General features: G+C 39.2%; 1 protein-coding gene across 3 annotated transcripts in view; it reads left to right on the top strand.

Moving 5' to 3' along the window:
* Window positions 1-2,437: 2,437 nt before the first annotated feature.
* The window catches only part of col5a3a (collagen, type V, alpha 3a), a 48,109-nt gene continuing 37,053 nt past the window's right edge, over window positions 2,438-13,493 (top strand). For 2 of the 3 annotated variants that reach the window (XM_085157158.1, XM_085157156.1), the window contains exons 1-3: window positions 3,983-7,631; window positions 12,643-12,807; window positions 13,121-13,334. In XM_085157158.1, coding sequence (XP_085013284.1) covers window positions 7,520-7,631; window positions 12,643-12,807; window positions 13,121-13,334 — 491 coding nt within the window. In that variant the 5' untranslated portion in view covers window positions 3,983-7,519. Of the gene's footprint in view, window positions 2,741-3,982; window positions 7,632-12,642; window positions 12,808-13,120; window positions 13,335-13,493 lie in introns of those variants that run through there. The other variant, XM_085157157.1, reaches the window with a different exon arrangement.

The raw sequence follows: 13,493 nt of genomic DNA, 5'->3' as shown, positions 1-13,493 counted from the left end.
TAATTAATGTCATGTTTTTTTGTTTGTTTGTTTTGAATAAAGGAGAAACTGTAACTTCTTTTGTCCATCGTTATGTGATTTTAAGTTACACAAGACAAAGGTACATAGCACACGCTCTAAAAGTATTTCTCACTCAAAGTTCAGACTACCTATTATACTCTTAGTAACTATCTGCTAAAAGCTACCAGGAATGTGGCCCTAAATCAGGCTAAAGCTAAACTTGTACTGTGGGAGGTCAGGGAGACTGTTGTTTACCTAACAAATCAACATCAATGTGTCCAGTCATCTGTTTCTGTCAACTCTCCTCTAATCTCTTGCTACCACTAGTTTTCTGTACTCTTTCTAATTAGGCCCACAGTTATTCCCACAATTTGGACTATTTCACTTTAAGGAAATTCAGGAAATAGATTTATATTTTCATTTTCAGATTCAGATTTTCATATTCCTAAAGGTTTTCTTATTTTAAAGAACTCGAAGGACGATTATTAAATGATAACTTCAATTCAATTCAATTCAATTCAATTCAATTCAATTCAATTCAATTCAATTTTATTTATATAGCGCCAAATCACAACAAATGTCGCCTCAAGGCGCTTCATAGATACAGAGAAAAGCCCAACAATCATATGACCCCCTATGAGCAAGCACTTTGGCGACAGTGGGAAGGAAAAACTCCCTTTTAACAGGAAGAAACCTCTGGCAGAACCAGGCTCAGGGAGGGGTGGCCATCTGCTGCGACCGGTTGGGGTGAGAGAAGGAAGACAGGATAAAGACATGCTGTGGAAGAGAGACAGAGATTAATAACAGATACGATTCAATACAGAGAGGTCTGTTAATACATAGTGAGTGAGAAAGGTGACTGGAAAGGAAAAACTCAATGCATCATGGGAATCCCCCGGCAGCCTACATCTATTGCAGCATAACTAAGGGAGGATTCAGGGTCACCTGGTCCAGCCCTAACTATATGCTTTAGCAAAAAGGAAGGTTTTAAGCCTAATCTTAAAAGTAGAGATAGTGTCTGTCTCCTGAATCCAAACTGGAAGCTGGTTCCACAGAAGAGGGGCCTGAAAACTGAAGGCTCTCCCTCCCATTCTACTTTTAAATACTCTAGGAACAACAAGTAGGCCTGCAGAGCGAGAGCGAAGTGCTCTAATAGGGTGATATGGTACTACAAGGTCATTAAGATAAGATAGGGCCTGATTATTTAAGACCTTGTATGTGAGGAGCATTAACAAACTTTAATGATACTGCACTTAACAGTTTGAATTTATTTATTTAACCATTAAGAAAAAAAAGAACATATTCTGGATTCAGATCATAGCTAAGTCAATGATGTTGAATAATTTGGGGCTTAGCATTTGGCTTGGACTGAAATGATATGGAAAAGCTCTGTTGGAAAATGACCGAGTTGAGGCCTTCTACATTCTGTGGTTAGAGGCTCTTTTCCCTTGAGATATTATGACTTGGCTCATTTTGTCTTTAATATTCTCTGGGATTTCATCTCCCAGTTATTTTTACAAAAGCCTTCTGTAGCTTGGATTCTAGAATCATTATCTTTGGTAATATTCCAATTAGACAAGGCCTTCACAAGTCTTATCTTAAAGCATGTCTCAACTGAATACAGTTGTCTTGGAATTAATTAGATTTTTTGGCAGAATGTATTCAGCTCCCAGAAGTGATGATCGCTACACGTTTGAGCTCAGATGACTGGGAAAGATGTCACCTATACCTAAGACATTTCTTCTCATTCCTGTTAGCAGTTAAACAGAATTTACTTCTTGATACTTTAAGTCAGATTAACTGGCATTTAAAAATTGCAAAAAAAAGTGAGACAATGTGGATGTTTGTGTTTTGTGCAGACAGAGCCCTGCTATTTTCTCGTGGGTTTGACTAAATTAGAGACATCTACTATGGGATAGCCACTAAAATTAAAGTTAGGACCCGCCCAGCCCCTTTTATTAATTTCTAAAATGATGACTCTGAGCTGTGGTGGGCTCATTCTCTGAGTTCATTCAGCCAATAAACAAACAGTGTTCAAGCAAAATAACAATAATGAAATACTGACATTTACATGTATTTAAAAAAAAAATTACCATCAATATGAGCATAATTAGGGTCATTGTTACGTAAAATAAAAAACACATTTTTACGAGCGCAGCATTTCCAGTGATCCATTTTTAAAAAATCTTGTATCTAATTGACTCAGGTGGCATCCTGTTCTAATTTAGTTCTGCAAAAAAAATCTCTATGACAAGTTACCAGGTAAATTTGTTGTACTTTACACGCTGTCTGTGGGTAATGACAACCTCTCAGAAGTGGGAACTGACAAATTACGCGAGTAATAAACGTGATTTATGATGGAGTCCCTGGAGGCGCACAGCGCAGCCATGCGACGCAGTACACCGTCCTGTGGGAGGGACAAGGCGGAGGAGGAGAACACAGGGAGGGAGGGAGTGATGGCGAGAGGGAGAAATTGAATTAGAGGAGCAGAGCGAACCTCAGAGAAGACACCACAACAAAACTTCTCAACAGTCAAGCAAGTGGAGCTGCACACTGGCTTGTCTCCTTTTCTTCGCACATGGCTGCCTAGTTCCAGCAGCAACAACGCCTGCAGTCTAAAGTTTTGGGTCTGGAAACAGGTCCCCGCATTGAAAGATGGACCATTTAATAAGGACCTGGTCGCGCTGGAGACTAACACTGTTTCTGTTTGTTCTGCTTCATGTAACAACGACACAAGCGGGTAAAGTATTTAGCTGAACACTCAAATGTACAATACAGATCCTTGAAAATGCAAAAATGTTTTTTATGCCCCCTTATAGCCTTCTGTGGTCTGATTGACGCTTTGTCCCCCTCATCTAAGTTTCCCTGACTATTTTTAAAGACTCCTTTATTGATCACTTGGCCTTTAGCCAACACAAAGTTATTAGCGCAGATCTTCACACCTTCATCTTAGATTCAGTTTGGTTCCTGGTGTGTTAGACTCATTTAAATCTTTGCAAATGGTTTGTTGATGCTGCTACTTGTTCTACAGAGTCGCTTCGGGCTGGGATTAAAATTGCAAGCTGACTCAAATGACTTTTAGAAGTTGTCGGAATGCTTGAGAGGTGTGCAGATGATTGTAATATAACCCCCTCTTGCATATGACAGATTAATTATCCGCCTCATTGCACTGGGAGGGTATTTAGCAGCTTCCTCATCTTTTCCTGTTCTTGTTGTATTTTAATCAAAGATATTTCCAAGATTTTAACTGGGCTGTGTCCTTCATGCGTCAGGTGTAAATCAGCGATTTAAGGAGATGTGTGATGTCATGTTTGAGTTTGCTTGTGACCGGCGTCGGTTTACTGTGAAAGAGGGTTTGACGTTGGCTTGCGAATGGCTGAAACACTGCAAGAAGTGGGCAGATTAAAATTCCTTCCATGGATCTGTTTAATACACACAGATCTTAAATTAATGCACATATTACTACTGCCTTCCTGATTCTGGCACACTTTTATAGTGATGTATTTTATTGCAGACTTGAATCTCAGATCACATTTGCACAGTAACTGATATGACCCACTTCCACTATGGTGGAATGTAATCAGTGGACACATTTTCCAGTTATCCACCTGCAAAAAAGAAGACATCTGGTGACTATCAAACAGCTGTATCTGTCTGTCACAGTGTCCAGGCCTTCACATTTGTTGCACTTTCAAAAATAAATAAATAAAAACCAGCCATTGATGCAGCCATTTTAAGAATTGCTTGTTGCCGACATGGCAAGTAGCTCACTTCTAATTGTCACCCACGCAGGTCTCTGGCACAAGTATCATTAACTGATGCAGACTACTTCTTTACAAGAGTTGCAGTTTACAGATTCGGTGATGGAGTGATTTTGTGGTCTTTCCAAAGTAGTTACACATATTTTGTTGTCACTCTTGGATTTTTGGCTGCACCTACTATATAAAAAATATATCTAAAAAAAAAATTAAAAAAAATATATCTAGATATATACTGGCAAGATTTTTGGAATTCATTGGCTCAAACAAAATCAATAGAGGAGGAAGTGAGCCAATAGACACAAGTGGCATTCAGGTGGCACAGCGGTTGTCCATGGCGTCCATTGCTTTCTATTGAGGGTCTGTGAAGTGAGAGCCTCACATGATTAAAAGAGTGAATAGGACATATGGTGGTACAGATATGACAGTCTTAGATATGCACATGTGGCTGATAATGTGTTTGTGTCTTGTGCCTGTGAATTTAAGCATGCATGTGTGTGTGTGTGTGTTTGTTGAGTGTACTGCAGTTCAAGAATGCTTTCCCATATGCTTTCTGTGTGTGTTCGGGAGATGAGAGAGTACTTTGTAGTTATGTTTGCTAACAGGAAGTGTGATGTTCTTGGACTTGTGCACGGTTCATTTCTTTTAGAATCCTCTGTTGTGTTGCCTTGATGTGTTTCTGCTCAGTTTTATTTTCTTTCTTTTCTTTTTTTAGTCTGCTCAAAGTCTGGGTGTATGGGATGTTTGTTTTTATTTTATATGCCTTATCACATCATTTACATCATCTTGCTCCTCTTGCTTTTGCCTGTGTTAGGGGGCAAATTGTGCATACAGCCCCCTCACTGTGTCCCGTTTGATTCAGTCTTCTTGCCGATCCTTCACCAGACTCCCAAAGGATGGCAGCAAAGCTTGTTCGCCTTTGATCCAGCAACAAATTACCGGCAAATGAAAACACATGAAAAAAGGCTGCTGCATTTATCAGCATAGAGAATGAGAAAAGAGACATTACAGCTCTAGTGTTAGTTCCTGTGAAATGAGTTTAAGCTATTCTAATTGAATCATTAAACATGAGAAGTGTTAGATATGCTGATGTCTGTCCTTACTTGCTGATGCTGCAAGTATCACATCAAAACTGCTTCTCTGACATTGTGATGAAGCAGACTGTTTGGAATTCCCCCAAGTGTTTCATCTTTAGATATGATGCCTATACACTTTGTGGTGCCAAACCTCAATCTATAGTATTCAATGGACATCTGGCTTCCAGAAACTCCCTTCCCCTCAGGCTTCTATGACTCTGAGTTCCTGATCACTGGATGCTCCAAGCAGCTTTTTGGGAGACTAGCTGGAACGGCTACCTGTGGACTTGCAATAAACAAACATCAGATGAGTTTCCTTTCTGTCCATGTATCCTCGCATGTCATTTATCCACATTTCTGAACTTCAGAAAAGTTATTTCAAAATCATCTATCACATGCACCATCTCTGAATAATCGTTAAGAGTTCCTATCAAAGTCATTTACAGCCATATACGACCACTAACATTGCAGTAATCTTGGTCTCTGAGTTCCACTTATACTGTTTCTCTGGAGCAAAAATGAAATAGTCATGTCTGTACCTGTATTACACATAGTTTGTGAATATTTTATTTTAGAATACTGTGTTCTGCTTTGATTTTTGAAACCCTGTTGCTCTCCATAAAGCTGCCTTAATGTTATGTATCAAAGTCTAGATGACAGCTTGCGTTTAAAACTAAAATGGGCTTGGTCATGCATAGATGTGCATGTTTTTTCCTCACTATTGCCCAGGGCTTGATGATTTGAATCAACAAGGACCATTGTGAGCCTTGCAGTAGAGAATGGATCTGCATTAGTGAAAGAAAGTCCTGACAAGCCTAGTAGTATAAATGTGTGTGTGTGTTTCTATGTATGTTTGTGTGTATTGCTTGTCCAGTTATGGGCCTTCACGGGCAGGTGTTTTCTCTATGGGCCAAACAGCTTTTGGCCTGTTAGCCTGTCGTGCTGTGAGCAAACATGAGCAAAACAAACTGTGGAGACTGAAGAATGTGGTACTGATGTGAACTGGAGCAAAATGTGTAACTGGATTCCACCATTTAGTGTCAACACAAAAAGCATTACTGGTGTGGGCATTAGCCCAAACAACCACATATGCCCAGTGACCTACATTGACAGTCAGCAATGTTGTTGTAATATTTGTTTCCGTTCACCTGTTTGGATTATTTTGAGTGTAGACTTGAGATAGATCAAGTTCTTATTATGAAGAGAGCATATGATAGATACCCGGTTTACATAATACATGCTTAAGACAGAACACTTAATATTCAATTAGGTTGTCCTCTTTACTCACATCCTTGCTTTGATTGCCCCCATTAATAGGACTTCCTAACTCGTTACTCCTGAGAAAATGATTAACAAAAATTCCCAGCCACCATCTGTGCAACTGCTGACTTGACACGCTCCTAAACTGTCACTGATAACCAAAAGCAGATCTATAAACACAACAAATTCAGTGTAATAAATATCTCTGCATTTTTATGCACTGCAGGCTTTCAAAATAATACTTTGACTTGATTCTGACCACACCCATCATATTGACAAAAATCCGGCTAAAGACATACAGACAGGCATTGATTCTGCAAAAAACCAAAATGACAATGACGTTCCCCACCCTCAAGGTGCAAATTTTGCCATGATGACACTGTGAAACACACTTTCTTAGACAGTCACATGCTGTGGGAAAAAAGCACTTAAGTTGGCACTGCAGGGTAACAATATTTATTCATACATCTGATAAGGAGGACACATTTCTCTTCATAGTCAACCTTTATTTTGGTCACCAGTGTGATGACTATATCTTGCCCACAGACAAGCAGCCAGACAGACAGACATAATCCTATGACCCACAACATTTAAACCATTGCCATGTTGTATAAATGACACAGATCATCTTGTTCAAATGCAGTAGTCTTCTGCAAAACCTTGAGTCCTTGGTCCTGGTATTCGTGTGGGATACTCTCACCTACACATTGCTCCAGACCAAACACAACCCCAAAGGCAAAGGCATTCTCTCAAAACAGCAGCTTCCCCAGCATTAAACAGCGCACCCTCCACAACTCAAAAATGGCACAGGGACAGCTTGAGGAACACAACAAAAAGCCCAAGGCACTGATCCAGCCTCCAGATTCCCCAGATCCTAAGCTCAGAGAGATTCAGCTGAATGTGCCGGAACAAGCCTGATCCACACATGCACACAGATCTCTAAAGGTCCTTTGACTATGACTGATGATTTAATGGCACGAGAGATATTTAGTCAATAGTAGGTTGTTGTGGCCTCAGTATATAAGCAATGTCCAAAGAATGAAAAAAATGCTTTTGCAGTAGTTTGCACAAATGTATTCTTGTGCTTCAGTTACTTTTATTTATAAGCAAATGAGTAAAGTGTTTGACACAGTAATTAATATGGCGAGAGAGAAATTGTTCCAAAGGCAGTGTTCCAAAGTGCTTTTCTCTTCCTCTGGGAATGTTAAAGCTAGAACTGAGCTACAAACAGTTTTTGTCTGTTCTGCTGTGACTAGGTGTGCAGACAGTTTATTATTCTTTTTTTGTGCTTGCGTGTCTCTTCCGCATGCATTAGCTCTCTGCAGCTCAGAGAGTTCCTGTCCACACACAGTCGTGACCCAGACAAAAGGTCACACCAAGTCTTAATTAGATTAAAGGCTATTTTTCTTGCAGCCACGGGGGAAAATGTGTCTGGATTTATTCAACCACTGTGTCTGTCATCATTTTCAATACCATTCAATATTTTACAACATTTCCCATTTTCTGAAGAAATTCTGTCACAACAGCAGATTTTGTGGTGAGTTGGATTTTAATAAATAGATTTTAGATGGATTTCATATACCCATCTAAAAAGAATAATTCACTGGCTGTGTATTTCAGCTTCATGTGCACATGTTTTCTGTCTCATTTGTTATAGGCTACATCTGAAAAGTATTTCAGTCTTTAAATGTGAGATTCTCTTCCTCCACTCATCTCAGGGTGTGGCCCAAGATACTATGGGAAGTTCTTATTGCTGAGATTTGTTTCTGGCTGCATTTCTTTTTAAAAGTCCCCAGTTTCAGGATTCAGTACTTTTTGACAGAGTAGTGTGTGTGAGAGGGGTATTTTCAGGGATGGTTGTGAGCGTAGGTGGTATGAGTCATGGAGAATGTCTTTGGAGACATTTGCTTTTCAAACACAGAGAACACATTATGTCGATCTACGACTGAAGTGGTGCTAAGTTGTATGACCGCAGGCGATGGAGAGATTATGTCAAGTGTCACACAGCCAGAGAAGACACAGAGAGATGTGGATTGTTTGGCTGTATTTACATGGGAACTCTGAGTTGGACTGCAGAGCTTTTTACTATGAGGAAAACTGTGCCTGTCACTCTGGTGGGGCAGACATGGTGTTCTCAAAGATAAAAGTACAAACAAACAAAAAACCAGACTGACAAGTGTCTTACGGCATTGAACTGTATGCATTTATATGGATGATTATGTATCATCATATGGTGTTCAGTGCATGTTAGCTGTGAGTATTCTCAAAAAATGCCTAGTGTCTGTGCAATTGCTGGACATTTCAGCCCTTTTCCAAACAGTCTGACCTTTTGGCGTGATTGGAAAACATTCTGAGTCATCAGTCCTTTGAGAATTTCTGATGCTGTTTCACAGCACATTCAGCCAAATGGTGGGGACCGTTTTGTTTATCAGTAGCCCGTACCAGATGTTCTCTTTTATGCTCAGCTACTCTTCCCAAGTTTCTGTAGAATTAACATAATTTGAAGGGTGAGGTAAGGGCACGAATACTGCAAAGCATAATGAGATGCGAGCAGAACCTGTTCAGACAGTCAGTGCTGCAGGATAGGTAAGGAGGATGCAAGAACTGACACAACTCAAGGTGACATAAGAGACTCCAAAGCAGGGAATAGATAACATTCTTTCACTGATCCAGTCTTCATTTGGCAATCTTCCACCACTCTTAGTTCTTCCTTTTATGCCAGATAAGGTGTGAGGTGAAATAGGGATAGTCATCCTTAAATCTATCAAGCTGTAACAGTAGTGAAAGTTTGATAGATTTAAGGACATAGGAAGTCAGGACAGTGACTTCCTATGCCCTCTGAGTCAGCTTACCAAACAGATCCATGGCTATTTTTTTTCTCTTTCTTTCAGTGTAGCCCATTAAATTGATGGATGGATCCTTTTCGAAGGAGTTCCTGCAGCTTGTCTCAGAGTTTTCCCTGTGGCATTGTTGTGTTTTTTCCACTTTTCTTTGTTATCTTGTGAAAGTCAGAGGTCAAGAGTCTCCTGTCAGTCCATACTTAAAAAACTGTTTGGAATTGGGTAACAGCTTTAAGGCTCATAGTGATTAGAGGGAAAAAAAATCTTCCATGACTCAGTAGTTGCTTTATTAAATTAATCTGTGGATGGTAATTTAACAATTGTGCCCAAAAGCAAATTATATTAGCTTACATTGGTCATTTTGTCAGGTGCTGGTCTAAATTCTGTTGACAGAATGTTACAAATCCTCTATAATTAAAACCACAAGACTTTAGTTTAAAACATTATTCAGACTGTTCCAAATATCATTGCCTCATGACCTCGCATCCTCAGACAGAGGAACATTGTGTGTATACTGGATTTGGACTTACTTTTGCAAAGGAAATTGATTTGCAGTCAGGAATCAAACAAGGCCACACCAGAGCAATGAAGAACTCTCTTGGGATTAGACAGAGAATCTACCAATTCAATGAAATACAAACATTAAGGATTAGATCCCAGACATGAGGAGAAGTCCAAAGTAAACTTTTGTTAGAAATAAAGACAGAAATGTAAACGCTTAACTATTTAGTGAGAATTTAGCTGGATGAAAAAAGGGGACTCTAGAGTGCTATGTCTTTTGCTTCTCCATAGGCAGTCAACAGAGAGTTTTTGGTCATCCATCCATCCAACCATCAATTTGCACCATGGTGTGGTGGTTATAGGTTGTCATTGATGTCGCGCGGCAAGATGTTTTGGTTTTGACTTTACTAGTCGGCTACTCTGTACATGGATTCACTTTGGCTTTCTATCACAGTCCAAAGACACGTTAGGCTACTTGGTGGTTCTGGATTGGCCATTAGAATGAATGTGAGGATGAATTGTTTTCTGGCATCATATGGTCGACTGGTTGCATGTTTAAGGTTCAGTGTGCCTCTCTCTTCTCCTATGACAGCTGTGATTGGCTCCTGTAACGCTGAACTGCACATGCAGTTAAGAAAATTCCTAGGTTATTTTGGTGACTTGCTTATATTAAGTGTCACAAAGGTGAACTGGTTATAACAAGTTCATTTTGGTAGCAAATTTAACCAGCAGGACAGCCCAAATAATTTTTTATTGATCACATCTCAATAATAATTCAAAGAGTCTTGGTATGCTTTTCTGTGATTAACAGATTTGGCCAGTTTACTGGAGAGGACTCAGGTAAGTGAAATGTAAAATTTGAGGTAATGTGGATTAGTGGTGATTTCATTAATGGAGTCTTCTCTTTCTCACTTGGCAAGAAAATAGTGGAGTCTGTCGCTAGGCATCATCAAAGGAAAATGAACAATATATGTTAAATTCACTGTTCAGATCATGTGCTTAATTTATTACGTCACTCTTCTCTGCCTAATTATACTCACGAGTTCAAATTAAAAAACACGTTTTTCTAATATTTCTTTCAAAGTAAGCAAAATCTTTAGAAGGAAAGCTGAGCTTAGTAAATATCAAATTTATAAATTAATAGTACAACTAAATGCATTTTTTTTGTGTATTTTCAATAGTAACTATGGCTATAGATGTTAGTGTGCAGGGCTTGGTAGAAGAGAAGCTGTGTGTTATAATGAAGTCATTTAATAAGTATCAGTATAAATGTATTTTTGCAGGAAATAAATAAATAAATTAATTGATTAATGCAATATTACATATGTAATGGTACATGTAAGGTTTACATACATATTAACACTTCCAATAGCCATTTGTCATTATTTTTCAACCTGATGGTTGTACGCAGCAAAAAGACATACAAGGTAATATGAAATTAATACAATTATAGTGTTAACTCAGGTACCTCTAACATATTTCTGTGATACTATTGTTGATAATTTTGCTGAGTATTGAGGAAAACTCTTAAAACGTTGCACAGTGAAAATAACATGCACTAACACAGCCTCCCTAAAGATATGAGAATATGAGAAACTGAAAACCACAACCAGAAATTTGCAACAGGAAGGAATGCCAGTCCTCAATCAGGTCATAAGTGTGGGCAGTGTGTGGGAGTATAACAGTGCAAAGTTTCTGTTGAAAGAAGATAGGACCTTCTGTAACTACTTAATTTACAAAGCTTGTTTAAAACATAAATGCAATATTTAATCTTTGAGATCTTAAACACTTTTAGATCTGTCCTTTTTGTTTTACATTGTTCAAGCCTGGCTACTAGCTTTACAACCCTGTTGCCATGCTGGCTTTCTGAGAGGGTGAGCTCTCAGAGCTGATTTGAATAAAGGATGTATGCTATGCAAATAAATAATGGCATAAAATGTAACACAGTGTTTTTTCAGTAAGCACTGTCTGGACAACAGTAAACTCATTCCATATGTTTAATTAACAAGGAGATAAAAGGAGAGTTCTGTACACGGGACAAGAGCTTCAGGAGGCAATTTGGGTTTAGGATCCTCATTTCAGATGCCTGGAATGCTAAGTGCTGAGTGGCTCTTTCTAGCAGCTGGTGGGGGACTGGCTGCACACAAAGCTCTGATCCTGGCTAATGCTCATAGCAGCATTTTATCAGCGGAACATCTAAAATTACACGAACAGCATACTGCAAATACAGCACAGGCTCATTATAATGAGAGAGACTTTATACTGGAGTACATTTCATATCCGTCAGGCCAAAAGTTGCTCTGCTTATTGCAAATAAGTACAATTTAATAATATATGCGTTTACATGAAAACAAATTCTTATTTTTCAAGATTTTTCTTGCTTGATGTGGTAATGAAGTTTAGTCCATTTAGATTTCAACAGCTTTGGAATGAGTCATTTTACTGTGATCAGGTACCGTCATGGTATTAATCTGATTTCTTTGTCTATTGTTCAGATAAGTGCAAAGGGAATTTCATGGGAATAAAAGAAGTGTCACCCCGTTACCATAGATGTTACATTTTTCAGAAAAAAAATTAATATTAAAATTAGATATCTTACTTAAATATGTTTAAGTAATGAATCACTGATGAACTAATTTAAACCAGTGAATTGTTCAGTGTGATAAACAAGATGGGGGGCATATTGCTGCTAGCTGCTGCACGGTCAGTGGTGTGCAGGTGTCAGCTGCCAGGTGTGCTAGAGCAGGATTATGGTTAGGCTTTGTACTACCCCAGTCCTATAATAACACCCACAGTAGTCTGGCCACCTGCCGCCACATCTCAGAGGAGCTTTTCTCTTCCGACTCCTAGGAAGCAGGAAGGCTCCACACTTTCAAACAAGCTTCCAGCCTCATTAAACCCTGCCTTTCAGCTTGGTAGCAACCAGCACTTAACTCAGCCAGACACAAAAGTACTGTCACACTGGCAGAATTTAAGTTTTAAAGTGACAAGCAAAAACACAACCTCCACTCAGCATGTTTATTATAGTTCTTTATACAAGAATACAGAAATAAAGATAAAATATGGAAGTCAGGCAAGTTAACATCACCTTGTTGAAAGAGAGAAAATTAGCTTCAGTTTATGAGAAACAAAAACCCACTAAATTGTTTTATCTGATGTAGAACTATAGACGGATGGCTAATTTCTTTTCTTTTCTTTCACTTCCAGCTGATTCCATCGATGTTCTGCAAATGCTGAAGCTGTCAGAGAATATGGAGGGGGTGTCCTTGGAGGCTGGTCTCTGCACCAGCAGGAGAGACACAGAGGAGACAGACCTGGCCTACAGGATCAAAAAGATCCAGCTCAGTGCTCCCACCAAACAGCTCTTCCCTGGTAATGGGCTATTTTTTTTCCTACAAGACCTTATACAGAGTTGTTTTTCAATGTAATATAAAGAAAGAAACTTTGCAATTTTCCAAAGAAACAAGCAGAAATCACTCAAATGTGTCTCAGCTTGTTTCAGCAAAACCATGAGAGATATGAACAAACTGCACGTACTGCTCCTCCTGGGCTGACAGCTTTCATTGGCAATAGTTTTAACCATTATTATTTCTACTCAGTTGTCACTATAGTGAGGGTGCTCTCTCTTGTATGACTTATCAACTCTCTCCTGTTCTCTCTCCTGTTCTTTCCTCTCTCCCTTCAGATACCACGTTTCCTGAGAATTTCTCCCTGATGACTACCATGCGAGCTAAAGAGGGCTCCCAGTTCTTCCTGCTTTCGCTGTATGATGACCAGGGAGTACAACAGCTGGGGCTCGAAGTAGGCCGGTCACCTGTCTTCCTATATGAGGATCAGGATGGGCAGCCAGCACCAGAACTGTACCCCATTTTCAAGAAGGTCAACTTTGCTGATGGAAAGTGGGTAGTTTGAGGGCTGATATCTTCTGCATAAGACCTATTAAAATTTAGAGTGAAGGTGATTTGTGTGTTTGGTAGATCAAACCAGCGCACCAGCGTAAATGACATTAACTGCATTTGCAACAACTTTCTTAAACCTTAAACAGACAAAGCTTATAC

The sequence above is a fragment of the Neolamprologus multifasciatus genome, chromosome 4 (genome assembly GCF_963576455.1).
Source record: "Neolamprologus multifasciatus chromosome 4, fNeoMul1.2, whole genome shotgun sequence".
Lineage (NCBI taxonomy): Eukaryota > Metazoa > Chordata > Actinopteri > Cichliformes > Cichlidae > Neolamprologus > Neolamprologus multifasciatus.
This window is presented reverse-complemented; position numbering and strand designations above follow the sequence as displayed.